Genomic DNA, 27,713 nt, shown 5'->3' on the forward strand with positions numbered 1-27,713 from the left:
CAAGCCTTGCCTGAGACCAGGAGACCAAGAACCACCCTGGCCCCCAAATAAGTCTGATGCTGAATAACAAGCAGCAGTAGTCTGCTCCTGGGGAAGGTGTGGGAGTGTGGAAGGAGACCTGTCCCTGGTGCTGGTGTGCAGTGTCTGCTAAAAGCTGAAGGTAGAGCAGAAACACTGAGGGTGATGTCCCAGCACTTCCAGTCCATGCACGGAGCACAATGTAATGGCAGCTCAAACCTGAAAGAATTTGCGGTCTGGTGCATTCAGGGTAAAGATAGTAACAACAAAGCCAATATCCAGATTAATCGTGATGGCCTTTCACTATACACAAAGTGGTTTAAAATTACTTGAAAGTAGACTGTAATAAGTTATAGATGTTAATTCTACCAGTGTTTTTCAACTGCCAGTTTGTGGACCAGTTCACCAGAAATTTTGTGCTGGTTCACGAAAGAGTTAACCACCCTGATGTTGTGTGAAGATTATAGACCCAATGATCTTAGTCAAATTTGCTTATGCTCAGTGTGATTTCTGCCTTACTGGTCCCTGAAATAATTCTCCCTATTTTCACTGGTCCCCAAGTGTAAAAAAGTTGAAAATCACTTCTCTAGACCACCACTAGGACACAAGAGGGGCATAACCAACAAGCCAGTTGTAGAGATAAAATAGAGTCATAAAAATATCCAAAGGAAGGCAGGAAGAGAAGACAAAGGGACAAATAGAACATAGTTAAGATGATAGATTCAAATTCAACATGTCAATAATTATATTAATAATAAGTCATTTAAACAATTAAAGGGTGGAGATTGTTAGATCAGTTAAAAAGCAAGACCCAACTAAATGCTGCACTAAAAATACTGACTTTAAATTCTAACACATGGGTAACTTAAAAGTAAAGGATGGACAGGGATATAATATAAGGTGATGGAAAATTATTTGACTTTGGGTGATGGGTATACAACATAATCAACAGTTCAAATGCTGTAGCAATATTTGCCTGAAACCTATGTACTCTTGTTGATCAATGTCACCCTTTTCAATTTAATTTTCTAAATAATTCTTTTTAAAGTAAAAGGATGGGGGAAAATATTTTATGGAAACACCAAAGCACCTGACAAGACATTAAGGAAAATAAAACTACAGATCAATATGCCTGATGAATAAGATACGAAAATTTTCACCAATCCTTTAGTAAATAAACCCAGCAGCAGTATATACAAAAGATTATACATTATAACCAAGTAAGGCTTATCTCAGGAATGCAAGGTTGCTGTAACATTTGAAATCAATTAATATAATTCATAATATTAACAGCATAAGAAATAAAAACCTATCATTCCAGTAAATGCAGAAAAAGTGCAATTTGATAGAATTATATTTCACTGGACAAAATTAAATACCGACTCATAATAAAAATTCTCAGCAAACCAGAAGAGAAGCCCCTCCACCTGTTTAAATGTTTACAAGAAACCTTTCATTTGTCTTTCACCATTAAGTATAAAATGTTTCTATACTGCCTGACCTCTGGTGGTGCAGTGGATAAAGCATCAACCTGAGAACACTGAGGTTGCCGGTTCAAATCCCTGCACTTGTCTGGTCAAGGCATATATGAGAGTTGATGCTTCCTGCTCCTCCCCCCTTTCTCTCTCTCTCTCTCTCTCTCTCCCTCTCCCTCTCCCTCCCTCCCTCCCTTCCTCCCTCCTCTCAAATGAATAAATAAAAAATAAATAAATAAAATTTAAAATGTTTCTATACTTACTGGTAAAAGACTGAATGTCTTCTATTTAAGACTGGGAGCAAGTCAAGGATGTCCAGTCTTGCCCAGAATACCTGCCAGAAGGGTCTGGTCAGTACGGTAATGGAAGTCCTAGTCAGTTTAGTAAGGCAAAAAAAGAAGGAAGTCAGGATGGGAAGAAGAGAGAAAAGAGCGACATCAAATTGGAAACAAAGAAGTTAAAATTGTCTATATTTTATATGACATGGTTATCTACATAGAAAATCTGAAAGAATCTAAAAGATACTAGGATTAAGATTAATGTATAAAAATTCATTGTATTTTTATATGCTGGCAATGAACAATTGTAAACTGAAGTAAAATACAGTAATTTATATATTAGTATTTAAAAACAAGAAATATTTAGAGATAAATCTAGCAAAATACATTTTACAGTAAAAACTGTAGACCATTGATGACAGAAATTAAAGAGGACCTAATAAATGGAGAGACTGAGTTTCATTGATCAGAAGACCTAATATTGTTAAGATATAAGTTCCCCTAGAGCAATCTATAGAATCAATGCAATTTCAATTAAAATCCCAACAAGCTTTTTATCTTTTTTTTTTTTACAGAAACTGACAAACTGATTTTTTTTTCTTACAGGGACAGAGAGAGAGTCAGAGAGAAGGATAGATAGGGACAGACAGACAGGAACGGAGAGAGATGAGAAGCATCAATCTTCAGTTTTTTTCGTTGCTACACCTTAGTTGTTCATTGATGGCTTTCCCATATGTGCCTTGACTGCGGGCCTTCAGCCGACTGAGTAACCCCTTGCTCGAGCCAGTGACCTTGGGTCCAAGCTGGTGAGCTTTTTGCTCAAACCAGATGAGCCTGCGCTCAAGCTGGCAACCTTGAGGTCTCGAACCTGGGTCCTCTGCATCCCAGTTTGACACTCTATCCACTGCGCCACCACCTGGTCAGGCTTGACAAACTGATTTTAATTTTTTTATGGAAATGCACAGAAACTACAATAGCCAAAGTAGTTTTGAAAAAGATTAAGTTTGGAGGACTTACTTTATTTCAAGATTTAGTATAAAGCTACAGTAATCAAGAATGTGTAGCATTGGTATAAGGAGAGACATAGATCAGTGGAAGAGAATACAGGTCCAGAAATAGAACCACAGGAATAATAAAGTCAGTTGGTTTTCAAGAACAATGCAAAAATAATTAAGTGGAAAAAAGATAATTCAAAAAACTAGTGTTGGTATATATACAGTGTGTTCGTAAAGTCATGGTGCACTTTTGACCGGTCACAGGAAAGCAACAAAAGACAATAGAAATGTGAAATCTGCACCAAATAAAAGGAAAACCCTCCCAGTTTCTGTAGGATGATGTGGCAGCATGTGCGCATGCACAGATGATGATGTAACACTGTGTATACAGCGGAGCAGCCCATGGCCATGCCAGTCGAGATGTGGATGGTACAGAGGAAAGTTCAGTGTGTTCTGTGGCTCGCTAAATTCGAATCTGGGACCAAAGTGCAACATGAATATGGGCGCATTTATAACGAAGCTCCACCACATAGAAATAACATTACTCAGTGGGATAAGCAGTTGAAGGAAACCGGCAGTTTGGTGGAGAAACCCCGTTCTGGTAGGCCATCAGTCAGTGACGAGTCCGTAGAGGCTATACGGGATAGCTACCTAAGGAGCCCTAAAAAAATCTGTGTATGAGCCCACATCGAACTGCACTAAATAGGTATGAAACTGGGAGAGTTTTCCTTTTATTTGGTGCAGATTTCACATTTCTATCGTCTTTTGTTGCTTTCCTGTGACCGGTCAAAAGTGCACCATGACTTTACGGACACACTGTACTTAGACACCCATTTACTGAATTGGGTAATTTATTCAATTTAATTGATCTGATTTATTCATAATCACTGTGGATTGTAAACAACTCGGAAATCTATTCTAGCGAATGGATAAACACATTTTGATACATCCATACAGTGGAATATAAATATAAATAAGCAGTATAAAGGAACAAACCTATTGATACATACAGCAACATGGTTGAATCTTAAAAGCATTATGTGACAGGAAAGATGTCAAGCACAAAAGACTCCATTTAGGCCCTGGCTGGTGGCTCAGTGGATAGGGAGCATCAGCCTGGGGTATGGACATCCCAGGTTCGATTCCTGGTCAGAGCACACAGGAGAAGCAACCATATGCTTCTGTCCCCCACTCCTTCCCCCTTCTCTACCTCTTCCCCTCCTGCAGCCAGTGGATCCACTGGTTAGAGCATCAGCCCTAAGTGCTGAGGATAGCTCTGTTAGATCTCATCAGCCTCAGGGGCTAAAAATAGCTGGGTACTCGAGCATTGGCCCCAGATGGGGTTGCCAAGTGGATCCTAGTCAGCGCACACACAGGAGCCTGTCTCGCTATCTCCCCTCCTCTCACCTGAAACAACAACAACAACAAAAAAACCACACCACTTCATTTATATGAAATTCTAGAAGAGGCAAAACTGTAAGAGGAGAAATCAGATGAGTGACTGCCAGGGGTTGGGGGTCGGGAAAGAGATTGACTGCATAGGGATGCTTAAAGAAAGTTGAATTTTTCTATATATAAATTATACCACAATAATTCTTAATTTTAAAAACATAAACTCCTATGTTTTATTTTTAGATTCGGCAGGCATGAAATCACTGTATCACATTGCTGTTGTTTTAAATGGCTATGGAAGTTTATAAACACTTATTCTTTCTGTACACACCTTTTCCTAGATGGTAATAACATGGGAACAGGTACAAGTCCACAGCCCAAAGTGTGTTCCCTGATGGTGACTTGCGTGGTAAAATGGCACATAGGATAGATGGGAAGGGGATGGGAAGAAATAACAGTGCCAGGGAAACCAATGCATTTTTCATCAATAAAACCCTTTGTTAAATGGCACTGACATCTTCCCAAAGAAATAATTTATTTAAAGAATAATTTTCAGATTGGATTTCATTTGTCTGTTGAGAAAGGAGAGGACTTTAGAGCTAGGAGATAGCTTTGAACTTTATTTTGCTATTCTTAATAGTCAATTTTTCATTGTTTCTCCTTTGAACATCTGTCAAATGTGTAATGTGATTGAAAGAAGTTTTGCTTAAGAAGCTCTTTGAGTGCGTTGATGTAGTGAGCTTTTCTCTAGGGCTTCTTTTTTAGACTGATGGACCATGGTAGGCTTTGATAGAATCATTATTATTGTGCTGAAATACTTATATGATTATCTATTCAAGATAAAATCTTCAGATGTTTCTCTTTTGTTGACTACTGTCCAGAGTTTAATACCTCTTCGAACTGTGCCATGGATTGTGACCAACATTTTCACCTTCCAACTACTCCATAACCCCTCCCAAGACTGGCACCTCAGGTTGCAGGGACTTTCAGGTTCCTTTATTCCCCAGTAGTTACTGCTTTGATTCACAAGGTCTCAAACCTCTTCTAGATATTTCTCCAGGCCCTGTGGGACTCTCTGTTTCTAGGGGTAATTTTATCTGTGTTCTACCATCATGAGGACCCCTTTGCTCTCTCCTCCTTTTTACTTAGCCTCCACTGATCTTTCCATTCCATTTTGGGTTCTAGATTAGCTTTGCCAGTTTCTAATGTCTGTTTGTCTATTTGCACATAAATTGAACATTGTAGTCTTCTTTCCCTTAATTATTTTTTAGTTTTGTTTTATGGGTTTATTTGGTCTCCTTGTTTATCTGTAAGGTCTCTGGAGAACCTGTTGAGATATTTGGATATAATCAGCTTCCATTATTCTATGGAAACCTAGAAATCAACATTTTATGTTTTAGGTAGTTCTTATTGTCTGACTAATAATACTAACTTTTGCTGAATATTCAAAAAACATTATACATGTTTTCATCGAGCCATTTATAGCAGAAAATAATTGGAGAAATGGTTATCTACATTATTTCAAAGGACTCAGATATAGAAATGGAATTAGACTTGTTCTGTATCCTTTATAATCAGTAGCTACAAGATCCAGTGGAGCACAGTTAGAGTTAGTATAAGAAGACCTTTTAGCAGAGATCAAGTAGGCTCTTAAAGCGTTGCAGAGATCTTCAAGTTTAAAGTAGAAAAACAATTATATAGGGAATTAAGTGTCTAATGAAGAAGTGGATAACCTTTAAGGTACCACCTATAAGAAGCTGTGAATTATGGGCTTGCCCACAAACTCAGCATGATGAACAAATTCAGCTACTAGCTGGTTTATTGCAGAATATGTACATACACAAATAGGGTTTCGCATTATGTCATTAAATATTGAATGTGGTCTGTGCTACACATGCAACAAGTTCAGGAAACTGCATCAAGAGCTGCACCTTTTACAATGACCACAAGAATGCATTTATTGTTAAAAGAATTATCATAATAATTAAGAGCTAGAGTCTCCAGAGTTGAGTCTTGCTAGGTTGAGGTTTCTAGTTAGTTCCGCTACTTACTAGCTTAGCAGACAGGACTTCTCTGTGGCTTGGTTCCTTCTTTAGTAAGATGATGATAAATATTTTATTTCATAAGACTGTTGTAAAAATTAAATGAGCTAATCAACGAAAAGGTCTTAGAATAGAACCTGGCACATAGTGAATGGTATTTCTGCAGTTCCTTTCAGAAACCTTTGGTGCAAAATGCATGTTGGAGTTTAGGTTTTTTGTTTTCATTTTAGGAAGTAAAACAGTGCATCTGCCATATATTATGAAACCACCTGACGGTGTCTGAGACAGCACCCTGTAATCAGACACTTTAATTATTTTGTGGTGAAACATGAAACTTCATACTAAGTGGGATAAAAACTCACATCAGTTTAGGTCAGGTTTTGCTGCCAAATTAGCTATGACAGACTTGCTTTTTGAGAGCTATTGGATTTTGAGATTGTGATAAATGAATGTGGATAGTCATCATCACCATCATCATTAGGCTCCTGCATTTGTCTAGGAACCTTGGACAGTCAGCCACAACATGATTCTGCTCCAGGATGGAATACTGAATGCTACGGGGTGGGGGTAATAACTGTAAAGGTCTTTAGTGTTACAATGAGACTGCCTCCACTTACCTGAAGTGGACCTTAAAATAAGCCTGCTAAAGTCATGGGATTAGCAAAAGCAGTATCTTTTGATGTTTTGATGGTTGGAGTATACAGTAGTTTGGAGGATGGGAGTTTGTTCAAAGTAGCTACAATATAGCAGCTTAGTGCCTCATTGCCACCTTAGCATCAGCAGTACATTCATCTTCCTGCCTAACTCCCCTAGTGTGTGACTTGGACACTTTCTCTGCCACTGATGTCCTTGTGTGTTTGTGGGTCTTTTAGACTCTGTCATCTCTGTTTAGTAGTCCAGCTCTCCCTCTTGTGTCCATGTCAAATACCCTCAAGAGAGGCCCGGCAGATACTCTGACCTCTGTCGGAAAACTTACGCAAGACCAGCTCAGAGGCCTCTGGTCAGTTTATGGACTGACTCCCCCAGAGTCAGGTTTCAGTCTCAGGTGCAGTCTGCTGTTCCCGTGAGGCAGGTTACACAGGAGGGATTGTGGGGTGATGTGTGTGGTGGGCATTCCAGTGGGTAACCTGTCCAGGACGATAAGTCATTGAAGGAATAGTCCAGAGAACAAGTCATGCAGTAGTCATCTGTACTGGTAGATTAGTCAGTGCTGGGAAGCAATAGTTAGCCTGGCAGATCAAGCTAAGTAGGAGGTAGCTCTTCATGAGAAAAGTCTTGAGCTCAGTGGGTTTCAAAGAGGCAGACAAAAAGGCCGCAGGGTTTGTAAAGGCAGTAGTACTCAGTCACATGTGCCGAGTGGATTGGTCCCGGTATCTGGTACCTTTTACAGTTTCTCCCCAGATCGTAGTTACCATCAATTATGTGCTCTCTTTTCCTCCATTTAAGTTGTCTTTTTAATTTAATATTTTTTTTTTATTTTGACATAGTATTACTTAGAGAAAAGTACAAGAATAGTCCGTGTTGTTTCTGCTCTGGGCCAGCAGTTACAGGTACCCTCAGTCAACAGTTCCGTCTGTCCTTGGCGCGGGGTGGGAAGCAGTGAAACCCCCTCCAGTCCCCTTTCACTCAGGTGTTCATGTGCCGCACGCTCACTGCGTGCCGCCCCACAGCTGGAGAAAAGTGACATCTGCCTCCCAACACTAGCTCATCTAACTTTTTAGCTAATAGTTTTCAGAATATTAAATTCATTTTCCCTAACTAGAAGCCTTTTAATTTTATTGATGTAAAGTATAATTAATTGCCAGATGCAAAACTCTTGAGAAAATGTCTCTCAAGCCATAAAGCATATCAAGATGTTCATTAGTAGCAGGTAAGAAGAGCTAAGTTGAAAAAGAGTGCTTATGTATTCTACCAAAATAAAATAAAGCCTCTGAATTTCACCCTTGAAACACCTTACCTGCTTCTCACTCCCCGGCTGAAAGACTTCTCTTTCTTTGACCAGCAGGAGAGAGGCTTCTCTACCCTAAAACCTCAAGAGTCTTCCATTGAGCATCACCCTCGAGGACCACTTCAGGTTTCTCTTTGAGGTTTTTGATACCTTGCAATATCACTTACACAATCTCTTGAAAATGTTTGCTTTTGTTTTCTCTTTCTCTTCCACATGTCTCAAGTGACTAAAGTCTAATTGATTTGTAAAGGACTTTGATTTGAATTATAATCTCCCTAAGGATAGTAGTGTGAACCACTGACTCAGAATATCTGGCTGGCCTCCAAGGCTGCAGGAATTCTCAGAGATTTTTTACTATGTGGCATTTTATGTACACTACACAGAATTAGAGAGTTCATTGAAAAAAACAGGAACCAGGCACTTAATTGTTCTATGCAAACTGTGTTTTGAATAGAGGTGAAACTTTATTCATGTGGTGGACCTAGGCCTGCAAGGGCGTGGTCATATCATAAGGCGTACGATCACTGTTCAGATGTACAGGAGGCTGGGAGGGACCCATCAATATATGATTTTTTCAGTGTGGAAACTTGTTATGGCTACTCAGAATAGAAAAAAATGCTAAAACTCAGGATGCCTAGAGTTCACTAAAATGTAACTTAATAGAATCATTAACTAAAACATAGGTCTTACTGAATCGGTACAAATTTGAGAAGGTTGATAATTTTGTTGTTCTTTGCTTATGTTACTTAAATCTGAAACCATTTTTAAAATTTGGGGTTTTAATACCTTCATTTGTCCTGGCTGCTTAACGAAATAGAAAAGGAAACCAAGAAGCAAATGCTATGATATGAGCTTAAAGCCGGTATCAGTATTTGAATTACCTCTCTCTGTAAACTGTACAAACCCGTCCCTGCACCTGCTCTGTAGCAGTACGCAAGGCCACACGACTGTGAGGCCTTTTGAGAGCTTCTGTGATGATGGTGTTCAAGACTGTAGAGTGCTGAGCTAAAGAATGGTTTGGGAAAGATAATGGTTTATGATTTGCAAGGTTCTTCTCAAAGTTAACTGGGATGTCATCTCGTCAAGGCCAGGAGATCAATAGATTCTTAAATAATAGAGGACACCTTCAGTATTTGCTGAGGACACTCCTTAGGAGAAAATTTGACATTGAAATTACATATTTGCTTCTGCTAAATTATACTCACATGCCTAGGTAAAAAGTATAGTCTAAAATTTAAAAACAGCACGATGGCAATTTATTGTTTTGCTCAATAAAGGTGCCTGAGTACTAAGCAGTGTCACTCTCTCTGCTAGCTACTGACACCACAAAGATGAAAGGACAGGCCTTTGTTCTTAAGATGTTCACAACCTTGTAGCGAGACAGACAACAAACATTCATTCACTTATTTTTAAATGTTCATTTTACTGGTTTTAGAGAGAGGATGAGAGAGAGGAGAGAGAGACAGGAACATCGATCTCTTTCTGTATGTGCCTCAACGGGGGATTGAACTGGCAACCTCTGTTTTGAAACAATGTTCTAACTGAGCTATCCGGCTGGAGCCAACTAACATTTATTATACACTGTAATTCTAACAGCCATAGAAGAACCACGGAGCCCAACCTGTGGTGGCACAGTAGATAAAGCATCAATCTGGAATGCTTAGGTTGCTGGTTCAAAACCCCATGCTTTCCCAGTCAAGACACATATGAGAAGCAACTACTCTAAGTTGATGCTTCCCGCTCCTCCCTTACCCTTCTTTCTCTCTCTCTCTCTAAAAAGAAGAACCACAGCACCAATCCCCCCTCAGCTCATCTTCAGTTCTCTAGTCCATACCAGGGCTACTGATAGAGTCTCTGAAGTGAGACCTGGGAATCTGTATTGTTAAAGGGCAGGCTTAGGAGCCACAACTCTGAGGAAGATTGCTGCCCACTCAGGCACCCTGTCTGCTCCTTCCTCCCAGGATCTTGTGAAGCTGTGTCTCAGTGGCGTCTGTCACAAACTAGCCTCAGGCTAAGGGGGAAGGCCGGAGAAGAGGGAACCAGCCCTCCTACCCAGCCTCTGAGAGGGCTCTGACCCCCAGGGGCTGGAGGGGCTGTGGAATGTGAGAATCCTTCCTCAAGGGCATCCAAAAGTGCCACCAACATGTGAAAATGTAAGTTAAGTTCAGATCAAGCAGTGTGAGAGTTTTCTGTTGTTCCTGATGATACATATGAGTATTTCTCCCTTTTCCCCTTTCTTATTCCCAATGCTGTGAATTTCCTGTTACCACTCATTGAGTCAGTCTAGACATGAAAGGTAATTTGTCAACTTTTTTATTTTTTATTTTGCATTTTTCTGAAGCTGGAAACGGGGAGGCAGTCAGACAGACTCCCGCATGCGCCCGACCAGGATCCACCCAGCACGCCCACCAGGGGGGCGTCGCTCTGTCGCGACCAGAGCCACTCTAGCGCCTGGGGCAGAGGCCAAGGAGCCATCCCCAGTGCCCGGGCCATCTTTTGCTCCAATGGAGCCTCGGCTGTGGGAGGGGAAGAGAGAGACAGAGAGGAAGGAGAGGGGGAGGGGTGGAGAAGCAGATGGGCGCCTCTCCTGTGTGCCCTGGCCGGGAATCGAACCCCTGGACTTCCGCACGCCAGGCCGATGCTCTACCACTGAGCCAACCAGCCAGGGCCTAATTTTTCAACTTTATCAACCCTGTTAAAAAGAGAGGAGGGTGTGTGTACCTAGCTAGCATTTAAGATGACCAAAAAGTATAAATGTGTAATGGATTGTGAGAATATCATTAATGTGTTATTTTATACAGGTTTCTGGGGTTTTTACCCCCATTTTTTCATGCTCCTCTTTAGGGGAACAGAGATTGTTTTTGTTTGTTGTTTTACAAACATACCATTTATTTTTAGTCTTGCCTCTTTTTCTCATGACGGCTTTGAGATATAGTTCACATACCACACAAACCCACCCTTTTAAATTTCATGGATTTTAGTATATTCAGAGTGTGCAACTGTCACTACTATCTAATTCCTGAATGTTGTCATCACCCCAAAGAGAAATCCTGTCCCCCTTAGCCGTCACCCCTCATTCCCTGCATTCCCCATCTCCCCTGCCTCTCGTGTCCCTGGCAGCCACTATTCTACTTTATGTCTCTATGGATTTGCCTATTCTGGACATTTTATGTAAACAGGATCATACAAGATGTGATGTTTTGTATCTGACAACTTTCACATGAGATAATGTTTGTAAGGCTCATCCAGTTTGTTGAGTGTGTCAATAGTGTGTTTCTTTTTTATGACCACTGCCTTCTGACCATGGGCTCGCACGGCCTCTCCTCATGCGTGAGTGTGGAGAGAGTGAGCTATGGTCTCTCTTCTTCTTTTCATGACCTCATCCAAACCTAATTACCTGTCTAAGGTCCAACTCATAATATCATCATATTGGTGGTTAGGACTTCAGCATAATGAATTTCGGTGGGACACAGACATCCAGTCCATAACAACCTTTAGTAGTTTTTTTAAACTATGGTTAAAAAACACACAACATAAAATCTACCATCCTAATTATTTCTAAGTGTATAGTTCATTAGTGTTAAGGCTAGTCACATTATTTTGCCACCAATTTTCAGAACGTTTTCCATCATGCAACACTGAAACTATACCCATTAAACAGCAGCTCCCCATTTGCACCTTTCCCAGTCTCTGAAAACCACCATGCTACTTTCTGTTTCTGTGAATTTGATGGTTGCAAAGGCTGGTTGGCTGACCTTAAAGTAGCATAGATTCTTTTACCTCCACTCCTTTGGTAGACTTAGTATTACAGCCCTACTTAACTGTGAAGGGGGATCGCGAATATAACCTGCTCTGTTCCCAAAGGAGAAGGAAAGGAGATTTGGTGAACATACAGCAGCCACTGCCACAGTCTAGAGCTAAACTGGGAAGTGGTGGAATGTAGGTCATGAAAGCCATGAGTGAAGGTGGGGATCACCCTGTAAAGGACGTAATAAGAGACTGTCACAACAAGGGCACTTTCTGGAGGAACTATAATGCTAAAAATAATTTATGTAACCTAACTGTACAAGGTTTAGAAAAGTTACTACTGTGTTTATAGGAAAGTAAACTTATGTAGATTAAAAATGGAAAAGTAGCTTTTTGAGAATCTTGAACGCTTTCACTCCCAAGTTAACTTAAAAATACATGTATTAGCATGGTTATCTTATGACTGTTGAAGCCTGTGAATATAAAGTGACTCTGAATTTTAGAAATACTGAACTAAGTAAATGTTTATTTTTTATTTGTCACTTATTTTAGTGCATGTTTATTAAGCATTTAATATGTGACAGGTAGTATGAGCATTATAACAATAAGTGACAGTCCCTCAAGGAAGATCAAAGTTAATAAGAAAATAATAAAGTAAGTAAACACATGCCTAAAATACCAGGCAGAATCTTTAGGACTGCAAGAACTGTTTATCTAAAATGTCTCCCATCAGGGCAGCAGCCTGGAGATGCAAGACATCGGTTTTGGAGCTAAGCAGATCTGGCTTTGAATCTCAGCTCTGCTGCTTGCTCTCTGTATCCTTGAGGAAGTTATTAACATCTCCAGAATTCTAGCTTCCTTAATGTCTAAGTTGGTGTTAATATCTGCCTTTTGGGCCTGACCAGGCAGTGGTGCAGTGGATAGAGCGTTGGACTGGGATGTGGAGGGCCCAGGTTCGAGACCCCGAGGTTGCCAGTTTGAGCGTGGGCTCATCTGGTGTGAGCGGAGCTCACCAGATTGAATCCAAGGTCGCTGGCTTGAGCAAGGAGTTACTTGGTCTGCTGACCTGACGGCCCACGGTCAAGGCACAGGTGAGAAAGCAATCAGTGAACAACTATGGTGTCACAATGAAAAACTGACGATTGATGCTTCTCATCTCTCTCCGTTCCTGTCTGTCCCTGTCTATCCTTCTCTCTGACTCTTGCTCTGTCTCTGTAAAAAAAAAATTTTTTTTGCCTTTTGGTGGTTGTGTAAATAAAGGATACTATGTATACATAAAGCCTGTCCTGGTGTGTAGTATTACCTATATGATAGATATCTTTATTATTTATCTTTTGATTGATTTATTTTTAAAAAGAGAGAGAAACATTGATTTGTTGTTTCACTTATTTATACATTCATTAGTTGATTTTTGTATGTGCCTTGACGGAGGATCAAACTTGTAAGCTTGGTGCATCGGGACAATGTTTAATAATGCCAAGGCTGCATTATTATTATTATTATTGAAGAAAGTGGAGTTCATATTGGATTGGAAAAACAACCATTATCTTACACTAATATGTAAGTTTATTCACGCAGTAATTATTTAGTGAGCCACTGCTGTGCACAAAGTACTTAGGAATAAACTGTGTCTTTGTATCTGTGTTGTCAAAAGCCTCATTCAGTTTTGAGTGTAGTAATGTTTATATCATAGATCTGCAACCACCAGGCTTATATATACTGTCTTCCCTGCTTTCAAATGACTGGAGGCCACTCTGTCCCTCTTGGCACTGTCCCCATCCTCTTTCTTTGCCACAGACAGCTGCTGACTTATCACCCCGCACAGTTTCCGCTCCCATGCCCACCCCTCTATTTTTCATCGCTGGCACTTCTGACTAGTCCTCAGGCAGCCGTTTTACTTCACATAGAATTCTTCCATAGCCCCTTCCTTCAGCTTATTCTCTTCTCTTTCTCTCTTTTCTTTTTCTTCAGTTACCTCAGGAATAATTAACTACCTTCTTTCTCTTTTGCCAGTTCATTTTCCTTGTCACCCATGGACTTTTCTTTCTTTCTTTTTTTTTACCGAGACAGAGAGAGAGTCAGAGAGAGGGATAGACAGGGACAGACAGACAGGAATGGAAAGAGATGAGAAGCATCAATCATCAGATTTTTGTTGCGACACCTTAGTTATGCATTGATTGCTTTCTCACATGTGCCTTGACTGTGGGGCTACAGCAGACTGAGTGACCCCTTCCTCGAGCCAGCGACCTTGGGTCCAAGCTGGTGAGCTTTGCTCAAACCAGATGAACCCGCGCTCAAGCTGGCGACCTCAGGGTCTCGAACTTGGGTCCTCCGCATCCCAGTCCGATGCTCTATCCACTGCGCCACCACCTGGTCAGGCTGTGGACTTCTTTAAGATCAGATACCTTACAGATGCCCAGGAGTCAGCACAGAAGTTTCTCTTTGCTGGCGGCAGTGCTGGTACAACCAGCGGTGCACAGTTCTGTCTTCCAGGGGCAGGGTCGCGTCGCAGCGGCCTCCAGCAGATCTACTGGGAACACGTTGGAGGCAGCGACTTGCTGTATACCTTTCTGAATTCTCAGTACAGTCCTTTGCACACAGAAAATGGCTTATAAATATATGTTGACCAGAGAGGAAGAACAATCAATTAATTTTACCTCACACTGAAAATAATTTTTTAAAGAAACTTTTCATAAGCAATTATATTTTGTTTCATTGCCCGTATTGCAGCAATATTCTTTTTTTATGATAAATGCAAATAAGCCTCATTTTAATATTGATTAAATATACTTTTGTGGAATGAGTTAGGAACCATTTACTATATTTTTTTAATGGCAAACTAGATTCTGCCTTTATAAACCGTTTTGGCACATGAGTTATAAGATGTAGACTGTCAGTAAAGAATTTTTCCCTTTCAGTAATTTTCTTAAAAGGGGATTTCATTTTCAGTGAAAGTGCCTTATTAGTCTTTTTCTCCTTTAATGGGTGTCTTCTTGTGCCATTTATCACAAATTAAGATTCTTAAACGTTTTCAGTCTTAGGCCATGAGGTAATTGCTAGAGCTAACTGGAAATAGATCAGGGATTAACATGGAACACATGTTGGCTGATGCCACAAGGCTATGACTGCTGAGAGGTAGACATGCCGCTATAATTAAAAACAGTCATCAACTGCAGATCATACAGATTTATAGAGGAAAAATTTTACATTTGTCATTGTCAATGAATATGCCATATTATCTTGAGGACTTGCCCGTCATTAATAAGTTTAAAAACAATATCTAAGCTATAGCATATCCATACCCGTCCTGCTACTGCTCCGTTTAGGACTTGTGTGCCCCTTTCTGCATCACTGCCCTCGTCCCCTCCGTGTGTCCATCCACGGTCCTTCCCCGTCTAACCCCACCTCTCCCAGTCCCCTTCAATCTGCCCTTCCCTGTTGCACCTCAAATGCCTGAGGCTTATCAGCCTTTGTTTTTCCTGATTTCCCCTGCTTCTTTTCCTCCCTGTCTTCTCCTCTCTCTCCATCACTCTATTTCTTTCTTTCACATTTAGATAAATAAAAACAAAGTTAACACGCAAAGTTTTTGCTCCAACCACTCATGATTCTCCAAAACAACCCTCACCCTCCACTTCCACCTTTCCCACGAATATTTATATATGAAGTCCACATGTCACGAAGGACCTCCTTGTTTCAGTCCACATTCCTTTCACATGCGTTTCTCTAGATTTTCAAGGTGCAGGAGCAGCCGCTTTTATTAACAAGCTTAATCTTGTTCTTTATTTGAATCTCAGTAGTCAGTGGGTTGTACCTTCTCTTTTGTAGCCTTGTGTGCAAGCTGAACACAAGGACAACCATCCTGGCAGCAACTAACCCCAAAGGCCAGTATGACCCTCACGAGTCTGTGTCTGTGAACATCGCCCTGGGCAGCCCGCTCTTAAGTCGATTTGACCTGATCCTGGTTTTGCTTGATACCAAGAATGAAGACTGGGATCGTATCATTTCCTCCTTTATCTTGGAAAACAAAGGTACGTGGAGACAAATTATTCAAATTGACAAAGAAAAAAAGTAGACATAACCAAATGAAATTCTTGTGGAAGAAAATTAAATAAATACCCAAGGTGTTTTACCTAATGGGCAATGGAGAGATGCTTAGACTGGAATCAGTGAGAAGAGCCAGTGAGGGAGCCAGGAATGATAAGCAGAAGGTTAAGGGCCTTCCTCTGTCCATTGACGAGATCAGAGTGGTGGGTATGTTTCCCATAATGAAACTGGGCAGTCTTACAATATATAATTATTACTCACTTCTTACATGTAAAAAAACTGGACTGAGTTATGAAAGAGAAATCTAAATATAGTTTTCTCTTTAAGTTAAATTTGATTTATTGAAGTATTATTTAATACTATAGACCAAAGTTATTCTGAGTAATTTTAACCTCTGTAGGAAGCATATTTTATTAAGCTTAGATCCTAAGACTTTGTTCTAAAACTATATGCTATGCAGAGACAGGTCCAGATTTCAATAGCCACTAATTTAACTTTTATTAAATGAGTATAAATTTTTATCAAAACCCTTAAAATGAGACTTGCCTGTTCTTAAAAATGACTGACCCAACACCTGATGTATAACAGGCTACCCAAGCAAATCAGAGAAGCTCTGGAGCATGGAAAAGATGAAAACCTACTTCTGCCTCATTCGGAATCTTCAGCCCACACTGTCTGACGTGGGCAATCAGGTTCTTCTCCGCTACTACCAGATGCAGAGGCAGAGCGATTCCCGGAACGCTGCCCGGACCACCATCCGCCTGTTGGAAAGCTTGATACGATTAGCAGAAGGTTTCTTTCGTTCAACAAATGAATTTTTTATTGGGTACCCAGTAGGTACAAGGCATGGGGGTTGGCACCATGAATTCAAGGATAAAGAAGAGTAACCCCTACTCTGAGGTGCTCACTGTTGTTTATTAAAGGGAAAGTTCTGAACTGTGAAACCTTGACTCTTCTGGGGGCATTTATGGGTGTTGAGTGAACTATTGTGTCATTAAGAAAGAGGACTCTGTGATATCTCAGGACCTCCTGTAACTTAAGACATCATTCATTTAGAACGCTTTATTTACTGAGGTTTTGTCCCTCAGTGGAGTCTATTAGCATTCTGGGTGAGATACTGCCTGTTTGGAATTGTTTCCTATCTAGCAACCCACCATTAACATAATAACACCAAATTAATAGTGCCATGCCATATCCCATCCCTCAGGTATGAGAGTGACATGCGGACTTATAGCTAGCATGCATCTGGAGACTTTTTTCCTAACATTGGCTTTTACATTTTGCCCTTGTTTAATTCAAATAAATTCACAGGAACTGACTGTACCATATAATGACATAATATATGCTTAATTAAAAGTTCTATAAAACAGGTACACTTTAGGCCCTGGCCGGTTGGCTCAGTGGTAGAGCGTCGGCCTGGCATGCAGGAGTCCTGGGTTTGATTCCCGGCCAGGGCAAACAGGAGAAGCACCCATCTGCTTCTCCCCCTCTCCCCCCCTCCTTCCTCTGTCTCTCTCTTCCCCTCCCGCAGCCAAGGCTCCATTGGAGCAGGGTTGGCCCGGGTGCTGAGGATGGCTCCGTGGCCTCTGCCTCAGGCGCTAGAGTGGCTCTGGTTGCAACAGAGCAATGCCCCAGATGGGCAGAGCATTGCCCCCTGGTGGGTGTGCCAGGTGGATCCCGGTCAGGCGCATGCGGGAGTCTGTCTGACTGCCTCCCCGTTCCCAACTTCAGAAAAATACAAAAGAAAAAAAAAAACAGGTACATTTTACTTCTTTAAGGATTTATAGCTAATATTAGGGCAAGAAATACCCAAATTTTACACTCACGAGTTTGATAGTTTTGAACTCACAGATAAAGAAAAGTACGAGATGAAAAATGAGTTTAATTTTATGTATTTCCATAACAGACTAGAAAATGAGGATTAAAAATTGTTGAATATTAAATATATGCTTATAAAGCCGCTTCCTTTGCTGGAGCCCAGAGTACTTTTTCATGTAAATGCAAAGAATTGCGTAGGCTGTGCAGAAGGATTGGGCCCTTTATTAGAGAAACAGCCTTAAAGTCAGATGAACTTAGACTTTTGTGCTTGGTCTGGTAAAATTAATTTATTAGTAGTTCATTCATAATATACAGTTTTTGGAAGGGGATCCAGTAGAGTATTACACTTATTATTTCAAATATTTATTTTATTATAAAAATGACTATCTTCATAATTTTAAATGCATCTTACTTTCTTAGCTCATGCTCGCCTGATGTTTCGGGACACTGTGACCCTGGAAGACGCTATCACAGTGGTGTCCGTAATGGAGTCCTCAATGCAGGTAAGAACATTTTGTACTAATATTCGAACAGTAATTACAAGCATTAAATAAAAGATAATTTATAGTATATCAGAATTTATTAGGCCTGACCTGTGGTGACGCAGTGGGTAAAGCGTCAACCTGGAAATGCTGAGGTTGCCGGTTCAAAAAACCCTGGGCTTGCCTGGTCAAGGCACATATGGGAGTTGATGCTTCCTGCTCCTCCCCCTTCACTCTCTCTCTCTCTCTCACTCACTCTCTCTCCCCCTCTCTATAATGAATTTTTTTAAAAATCTTAAAAAAAAATTTTTTTTAATTAAAAAAAAAAAGAATTTATTAAAATTATCATGTTCTAGACCTAATAATTTCTGGAAATATAGCCAAAGCAAACCATTTAAAAGGAGAAAAAACAATGTCATGGAAACATTCTCTGCGTCAGTAGCATGCTTTTGCCCATTGGTTTCTAAGTGGTGGGTCTCAATCCTTCTTCAACTTAACGCACCCGAGGGATACTCATGGTACCACTAGTGAGAGTGTGGCTTCCTAGAGCAATGCCGGCCACCAAGAACAGGAGGGAAAGACTACTGAAATTTGAAAAAGGTTCCCAGGTGATTCTAATTTCAAGTTGGGGGTGTGGAGAGCTTGTCTTAGCCATCTGGGCTCAGTGGTTCCTAGTATGCTCTTCCTCTCTGCAGGCTGGCCTTGTGACTCTGCCTGGTATTTTTCATTTCTACCCCTTCAGGGAGGTGCACTGCTGGGAGGTGTGAACGCACTCCACACTTCCTTTCCGGAGAACCCTCTGGAGCAGTACCAGAGGCAATGCGAACTTATTCTGGAAAAACTGGAGCTGCACGACCTCTTGAGTGAAGAGCTAAGAAGACTTGAAAGGTGAGGAAAGAGAACCATGAAAGGCATCTAATGGGAAATCTTTACTTGGCCTTTAGTGAAACAAAGGAAGTATGAGCTAGTGGAAAATTTGTGCGATCCGTAGGGGTTGTGTCAATTATCTATAATTAGCTATCCTGAAACTCAGTGTCTTAAAAAAGAGACACCACTCCCATTCTAGGGCTCACTTTTCTGGGAGTCAGAAATTCAAGAGGGCTCATGGGGATGGCCTATCTCTCTACTCCACATAGTGTCAGCTGGGGTTACTCGTATACTTGCATTTAACTGGGAGCTCAGCTGGAATTGGCACATCCAAGACGGCTTCCATCACATGTGTGGTGGCTTAAATGACTGGGGCTGGCTGGGCTCTCTCTACTACAGGGTAGTCAGAATTCTGCCATGGTAGGTTAGGACTCAAGCACAGCAAGAGTGGGAGCCACCAGGCCTCTTACGGGCTGGGCTGGACCTAGAGCAGCACCACTTCTGCCATGTTCTATAGGTCAGAGCAAGTTACACGCTCTCATAGGCAGAGTAAAGGGAAATGGATCAACCTGTTGAGGTGGCACAGACATGCTGAGAATGGGGGAATTGATGGCTGCCATCCTTGTAGATCCCCTTCCAAAGCCACATTTTCTTGACTTAATGGTTTGATGAACCTCATGGAGTACACTGCCGATTCTTGATGTCACAAAATATGTATAAATTTACTATAGATAGTGAAACTTCTAACACTGGGTCTCAGTTACATGAGGAGCACCCAGGTAAGCTAACTACAGCTCACTCCTAAGATGCACAATTGCTGTGGAATTAAGACACCTTGGTGAACGGGCTTTATCATGTTTGCTACCACCACTTCTCGTCTCCTTCCTTGGCTCACTGTACAAAATGGAGCAGTGCCATTCAAAGAGGAAGTTGGACGCCAGGAGTGATCTATCCAGACCAGACCCAAACACAAAGTATCTACTTGGCAATATCATTTTTCCTCACCAGGAGAGGATATGTGGCATGGAGCTTACATAAAGAATCTTAGTGTTTATTAATATTTTAATTTTATTCTTATTGTTTTTAAAACTTTCTTCCAAGCATAATAAATACTTGACCATTAGTCCTTCTGTAGCCCTGGTGAAAGGATTTCACAGGGAGGAGGCTGGGTTCCAGACTGGTTTGAGGCCAGCCTATGCTAGTGTGCTGGGCAGCTGAGAGGTAGCTAGTGCTCACCTTCGGCTGGGAAAGGCCCCCCTGGTTCCTTAGCAGCAGCCTTTCTTTCTGGTGTGCCCAAATTTAAGACATTTAAAATTTACATATTTAACAGTTAGACTTAAAAAATCTCCAGTGAGAATGATGTATTTTATGTTAAAGAGAAAAATCATCCTACAGGGTAATCCTACTCAGTAATGACGAAAGCAGTGTTTCAAAACTCACCTTTCTAAGGACTTGCTAAAATGTGGACATGTGGGAAGGGACATGACAAATGCATTACATTAAGAATTGCTGCCTGAAATTTAATGTTCGCATGTCCCTAAATAAATGAGCTTCTAAAAACCTAGACTTTGAGTCTGTGCCTGCGAAGCAAGAATGAGGAATACAAGTGTATTCCTCTGAGTATCTTCATGACCAGTGGACTGGCTGAATAACTGACCAGACCTGGTTATCCATTTTATCTGAAAACGTGGATCTGGTGACTGGAGCCTGTGGAAGTGGAGCAGAAGGAGAATGCGGGGCCCACGATGGGATTGTTGACTGTCTTAAGTAAAACCTTGAGAATTCTTTTCCTGGCACTCTCTCCTATTCACTCACCCCCTTCCTTATCCAGCAGCCTTCTCTTCCTGGGAAGTGCGGGGCTGGCCTTGTCCTACTACCAGCGTGTGGTCACTTGCACTTTGTATAAAGTCAGCCCCCTTCCTGTTTATCTCCTGGTTCTCTAATGACCCAGACAGAGCATGGTGTTAAGATCTGATCTGTCCTTTGGTTTTTCAGTTTGGTGCAGCAGATCCCGCCCAGCCTGCCCTGGGTTTGGCTTGGCTTTTGGAGACACTGCTCATTTCAACTGACCGGAAACAGATCATTTTGGCTGCCACAGACACACCAGATTCAGGAAGGGAAGGAATGTGAGGCTCAGAATCAGTGTTATCTAGTGGAAAAGTAGCAATTGGACTTAAATTCAAAATCACTTCCCTGCAAGGAAAAAAAAAAAAAGAGAGAGTATAGGTGATGATCTAAAACATAGGATTTGGCCCTAAAATGTTCTTTTCTTCTGGTATTTCTTTGTAATGCAGAGGCTCATGTGGTATTAATCCTCAAAGAAACAATGGCAGAGCCCCGCAAATGAAAGTGAGTTACCTCTAGAACACAGTCTAAAGCTGATCTCAGCAGCGAGAAAACCCCGAGTGGATTTTTGCCCCTTAGGAGAGAGTTCTCTATTCCTTAAGAAGATCACATATCCATCATAAAACCATGTGTATTTTTATCACACTTTTCTTCTGGAACATGCTTTTAGTGACATCTGCCTCAGATGATGGCCATTGTACCCACTCAGTACAAGAATGATGTCTTCTTGGAAGTTATAATAAAACTGCAGACATTTTATGATGGGGAAAATTCAATTCCCAAAGTCTGGATTAGACTAAAATAGTGGGCTAAATCATTCTACCCCTGAAAATTTCCTATCTTTTGGGACACTGTTATGGAGATTTAATAACCACTAATGCCCTTGACCTTAATTTGCTGCTGAAGTATGGTAGATAGTAGTAATTTTGAGAGGTATTTGGTTTTTTTGTTTGTCTGATTGGTTGGTTGTGACTACAAAGAACATGAATTTGCAGTATTGATGTTTCCAAATCTATGTGAGGATATCACCTATTTTTACAATAAAATGTTTGGGTTATTTTTCTGATTCTAACAGGTAATTTATGTTCTTTATAGAATATTTTGAGAAGTAATAGTAATGAATTAATAAAACAAAAAATCACATATACTGTAAACTTATTTCCCAAAGAGATCTACCATTAATATTTTAATATATTTAAATTTACCTTGCCTGATCAAGCGGTGGCGCAGTGGATAGAGCATTGGACTGGGACGCAGAGGAACCAGGTTCAAAACCCTGAGGTCGCTGGCTTGAGCGCAGGCTCATCTGGTTTGAGCAAGGGGTCACTCGGTCTGCTGTAACCCCCTGGTCAAGGCACATATGATAAAGCAATCAATGAACAACTAAGGTGCCATAACGAAGAATTGATGCTTCTTATCTCTCTCCCTTCCTGTCTCTCTGTCCCTGTCTGTCCCTTTCTCTGTCTCTCTCTGTCTCTGTCACCAAAAAAAGAAAAAAAAAAGATTATATTTAATTCATTTTCTTCTATTCCTTTTTCTGTGATCACATATTTTTAGAATAATTTTTTTCATCTGCTTTTCTGTATAACTTATTTTCAGGGTTAGTACATGGAAGCAGGGTCATGTTGCCTCTTATGCTGAAATGGCGTTTCTAGGTTGCTTCTAAAGGACTTTCTTTTGAGAATCTACAATCTCTATTAGAAATTGAGCCCCTGGCATTAATTCTGTTTCTAATAGGCATAGGATTTAAAATGGATGTTACTGACCAGACTCTTCATTCAGGGAGGGTCAGTAGATTTCGACTCTGTATCAAGTTGATGGGTAGAGTAGCTGCCCAGAACACACTTGACACATGGCTGGGCTTTGCAGGAACATGTCACAGCTATCTGGGAAGGCCTGCCATGAATGTGAATGGGGGAGCCATGGGAACAGAGGAATCACAGTCTGCACTCATGAAAAGGTGACCTTTTAGATGCACTAAAATTCAGTACCTCAGCTACGTAAGGAGATATGAGAGATCATAATTTCTAGTTTTTCACTTTGGTTCTGATCTGCAAACCAGCTGCTAAGCAGCTGGAGCCACTTTCTTGATCAGCAGTAAGCTGTGCAGCTATCTAAAAGTCTGACTTGTAGTAATTACGTATGTAACATGAGATGTAAGACTGAGCATTTTACCTTGACTTCCAAACAATCTTAAATGAATTAAATGGATTTGAGGGAGAAGGAAAATGTAAATAAACTCACTACTTTATACAGTATTCCTTATTTTAATTCAGTTCAAGGTTAAATTAGAATGATTATCGGGTCATTTAAACTCTGTTCTGATGGAAAAGGATAATTCCCTCTTGCTGTTCTTAGAGACTATTTGGTGTTAGAATTGTGTTGGGCTCAACCCTTTGATGGCATCTCAGATGCTAAAGAAATTACAAGGGCAAAGCAAATTTCCTTCCCTTTAATACATGTTTTCCTTCTTTCTGCGCCAGGTTCCAGAAGCAGAGTTTGTACCAGTCCCAACCAGGGACACTGGAAGCAGAGGCTACTCCGGGATCCTCAGTGAATGATCCCGGGGAAAACTCCAAATTCAGAACATCAACACAGCAAGAAGTGAGCTGTGGTATACATCCCTCTCCTGCGGCAGGCAGTGCCAGGGGGAGCCCGCGCCTCGACCCCCCACCCCGCCTGGAGCCTGACAGGTCTGTGAGCAGAAAACACTCAGCTAAGCACAAGGACAGCAGAGACGACAGTTTGAATTGGTTTGACTTCATAGCAGCTCATCAGCTTGAACCTAAAAACACTATTCCTGTGTCTCCTGGTTGCAAAGCACATAGGGGGAAAATGGCTTTGAAAAACCCCAGCAAGTCTCATGGTAAGGAAAAGAGTGAGCCAGACCAAAGGAGCAGACTGGAAACTGGACAGCTTCCAGCACCACCAGAAACAGCAGCTCCATTGAGGCCAGAGGGTGTTGAGGGTAAACAGGAAAAAAAGGCAGCAGTGGTTTCTGAAACAGCGGGACCTGCTGGGGAGCCGGACTCCGTGCTGACTCATCACGTCCCCAGGGAGCTGCACAGGCTGCGCAGGGAGCTGAGCAGAAGTCCCGTCGGGGCACCTGCCCAGCCCTCCCGCCCTTCTCCTGCTCCATCCAGACCTGTGCATAGCCCAGAAAGAACGCTGGAAACTCCCAGAAGAAAGAGACAGAAACCCCTCCCCCCGGTGGAAGAGCCGGACCCTGAGAGTCCTCCTGTGGCCAAACTGACAAAATTTACTTTCAAACGGAAGTTAAAACTGACCCACTGCCCTGACGACCACAGCCGGGTATGCCCTGGCACAACCGACACAGCAATTCAGAGTCCGAAAATTCCCCAGCACGGGCCAGGAGGAGTAGCTGTGCCTGCGAGGGGTCCAGGGGAGTCGCCCTCTGCCTCAGGAAACGGCAGCTCAGACCAGCCGCAGGGGAAGGCAGTGGAGGGGTCGCTGCAGCCACCAGAGGAAGCCGGACCTAGAGAGGAGAGGGAACGGGCCGCTGGAAGGACAGTTTCTCAGCCTGAGCCTCGGAATGAGACTGGGCCCTTGCGTCTTCCTTGTGAAAGAGACAAAAAGGAAGAGCTTTCGTGCAGTAATAAAAGCACCAAGGTTCATGCTGGCACGTTAGCCAGACTGGCCAACTTCTCCTTTGCTCCCTCTTCCGAATCCAACTCGGCCGCCCTGTCTCCTGAAAGTAAGCCCAGGGGTAAGAGAGGCCCCAGCCCTCCTCCCACCACCACGGCCACGGTGCTCTGCAGGAAAAGGAAAACTTTTCAGCTGGAGGGGTCCACTGAGAGCTTCTGTCTTTCCAAAAAATCTCTCTTCACTTTACCAGAACTAGAAGACGAAGCACTAGATTTTGATTGGGATGAAGAAATGAGAAAAAAGCCATAATCATGAAAAGTTTGTTGGTCAAACTGCATCCTCCCCATCTTAACAGAGCACCGTCAGCATATAGCATGGTGTTTATATATGCACAGAACCGCTGGCCACACTGAGTGCCATTCTGAATGCCAGCTCCCCATCAGGTTTTGTAATTTCAGGTTTATCTTCATGATGCAAAAAGTTGTTTTATTAATGTAGGTCAGTGTGTTAGCAGTGCTTGGATTAGTTGACACTGTGCATAATTTTGTGGTTGGAGCACTTGCATTCCCGAAGATGTTTCTGTTTGTGTTTTTAAGGGGTGAGTCTTCCCAGGATTTCTTCCTTCAGTCATTCAGGAGCAAATGTCAGGAAGGTAGTGCTCAGAGAGCTAGCAAGATAGATGCACTCTTCTTTTTTTCCTTTTTAAAAAAAAATATATGTTCTCAGTGTGGTGAATATTTATTATTATTTTCCAAAATCATGATTTTTCTAATACTGTTTTTGTGTTTATTATGTGTAAGATTAAAGGTGATTAATGCTTTTCTTTCTTTGAGAGACATCCTCACAATTTCATTGTATTCCTAAAGACCTGGTAACTGGTCTAAAAGTAGCTTTCTAAAGTACTAACCTTTTGAGTTTTTATCTTTTGAGACTTCTCTTCAACATGATTTACATCCTGTAGTTGAAAGGAGAGGGTATGCAGTAGTCTCAATCATGTACCATGGTGTCAACCTAAGTAGTTAATCTGGAAATGTGATTCCTGTTGTTAGGACTCACTGGTCTTTAAAACCAAGCAAACAGCTGTGTTTGGTAGTAACCGAGAACTCAAGCCTTGTCTTTCTCAAGTCCTTTAAAATCCCTCTTCTTTGGATTCTAGCAGGGGCCCTAGGAATCCATAATTAATCCAGATTTATCTTCTGAAGTATGGATTTGTTAAAAAAAATAATATTCTTTCATTGTCTGAGGGACTTTTAGAAATGAACCCCCAAAACTGTATGTACTTTGTTTAATGATCATTTCATTAAATTTATACTGAAAGAACTAGGAACCCCAATTTCTCTTGAGCTTTTATTTAAACATTAATTCCAAATTAATTAAATTTTCTGAAGAATTTTAAGTAGGGAATACAGATTTAGTATGGATGAGTCTTTTAAAATCTTTAAAAACCTTAAACAGCTGATAAACGTCATGTATAAGCAGTAATAAAATTTATTATTGAACATTCACTTAAACCTTTTTTAAAACATCAAGACTGTGGTTTGAATAATTTATTTCTGTACATACTTAATGACTTCCTACTGTAGTATGATTCTTAATGTGATATAGTCCTAATCTTTCAGTATTAGGACTTTTCTGGGTTTCAGTATTTTTGCTGGAACTAAAGGAAAAGGAAAAGTATCTGGGTTTTGACCAGTTATCTGTTGGTCTGGACTTGGTCTAATTGTGTGGACCAGGGTAATTCAAACATGAGCCACAGTTGAGCTGACTCTTTTGTTTTGTTCTTTATGGTAAATTTTTACTTCCTTTTCTTATAAATTTTTGTCTTTGAAACTTGGTGTCTTTGCGGTAATGACGACATCCTCTAACCTACTGATTTATCATTTAGGGTATTTTGATTTGTTCTTTTTTATAATTCAAAATGGTTATATTCCTTATTGAGAATCTTGATCCTGGAACTTTTATTTCTTAGTAATGAGGGATTTGATTTAGGCAGTTAACTTGTTTCTTTAGAACATTGAGCAATTCATATTTTAATATAGTGTTGAATTATCTCCCTTAGTTACTGTATATGACCAACATGTCACCTTTTTCTCAGTTATTTGCATTCACCATATATATTATTATTTGTACTAATAAAGCCAATCTATTTTTTATTTTTTTAATTTCTGCCAAGATTATTTAGCCAAGTTACAAGTTTCATGTGTTCATTTCTCAGTGCTTACCCAGATAAAATAACTATACAGGCAGTCCCCAGGTTACAAACAAGATAGGTTCTATAGGTTTGAAAATGTCTAACTATTTATATGCACAGGAAGGTAAAAATAAATATCTAAGTTGCATTTAATAGGTAAATGTACCTGTTCCAACTTCCATACAAATTCAGCTTAAGAACAAACTTAACAGAACCTACCTCATTCATAACCCAGGGACTGCCTGTATAGGTAAATATTCTAAACTGACAAAATTATTAGAAGTACTAATATATTCAGTGTGAACACTCCCTTTCTTAACCAAAAAGTTAAACTTGTGTCACAGCCTACTTTTGCATTATGACTACCTTGCTGTGCTTGTGTTTGATGCTCAAAGTCTTACAACTTTGTCAATAGGAAGTCCCTGTGTGTTGACATCAATGTTCTTTTATGACTGACATTTCTAAAAGCATCCATGCTATCCAAAAACACAGCATGTTGCAAACCTGGTTTGATACTTTTCCCTGTCTCGAATCATAGAATCAGCTACCTCTAAGGCACTGTATTTCCTTTAGAGGCTAATGGTGGTAGAGGCCAAATTATGGGATTTCACAACAACTAATACTTTCTCTTACATGGAATTTAATGTGTGTACCAAGGTAGCACATAGATGTCTCAGGGAAAATATGTATAGTCTCAGAAGTCCTTCCTATATCTGGTCAGTAAAGGTAAGTATAAAAATAACAATTCTGAATCAACATATCAGAATATGTTTCAGGCCAGTGGACTCCTTGAAAACGTTTTAATAATGTAAAATTATTTAAACATAATAAAAGCTATAAGTAATTTTCTTTGTGAAAGGACCAAACCAGATATTTACTTCTGTTATAACTATATAAAGAATTAAGTTTTCTGACACTAAAAGAAATGTACTAAAATTTATAATAGGGATTTTATTATTGTAATG

General features: G+C 40.7%; 1 protein-coding gene across 3 annotated transcripts in view; it reads left to right on the forward strand.

The window, feature by feature from the left end:
- Nucleotides 1-27,219, forward strand: part of LOC136398848 (DNA helicase MCM9) — a 72,426-nt gene extending 45,207 nt beyond the window's left edge. The window contains exons 9-13 of one of the 3 annotated variants that reach the window (XM_066373370.1): nucleotides 15,721-15,923; nucleotides 16,528-16,776; nucleotides 18,178-18,260; nucleotides 18,982-19,127; nucleotides 23,435-27,219. In XM_066373370.1, the coding sequence (XP_066229467.1) occupies nucleotides 15,721-15,923; nucleotides 16,528-16,776; nucleotides 18,178-18,260; nucleotides 18,982-19,127; nucleotides 23,435-24,866 (2,113 nt within the window). In that variant the 3' untranslated portion in view covers nucleotides 24,867-27,219. Of the gene's footprint in view, nucleotides 1-10,109; nucleotides 10,172-15,720; nucleotides 15,924-16,527; nucleotides 16,777-18,177; nucleotides 18,261-18,981; nucleotides 19,128-23,434 lie in introns of those variants that run through there. The other 2 variants (XM_066373371.1, XM_066373372.1) reach the window with 2 other exon arrangements.
- The last annotated feature ends 494 nt before the right edge of the window (nucleotides 27,220-27,713 follow it).

This window comes from Saccopteryx leptura, chromosome 3 (assembly GCF_036850995.1).
Source record: "Saccopteryx leptura isolate mSacLep1 chromosome 3, mSacLep1_pri_phased_curated, whole genome shotgun sequence".
Taxonomy (NCBI): domain Eukaryota; kingdom Metazoa; phylum Chordata; class Mammalia; order Chiroptera; family Emballonuridae; genus Saccopteryx; species Saccopteryx leptura.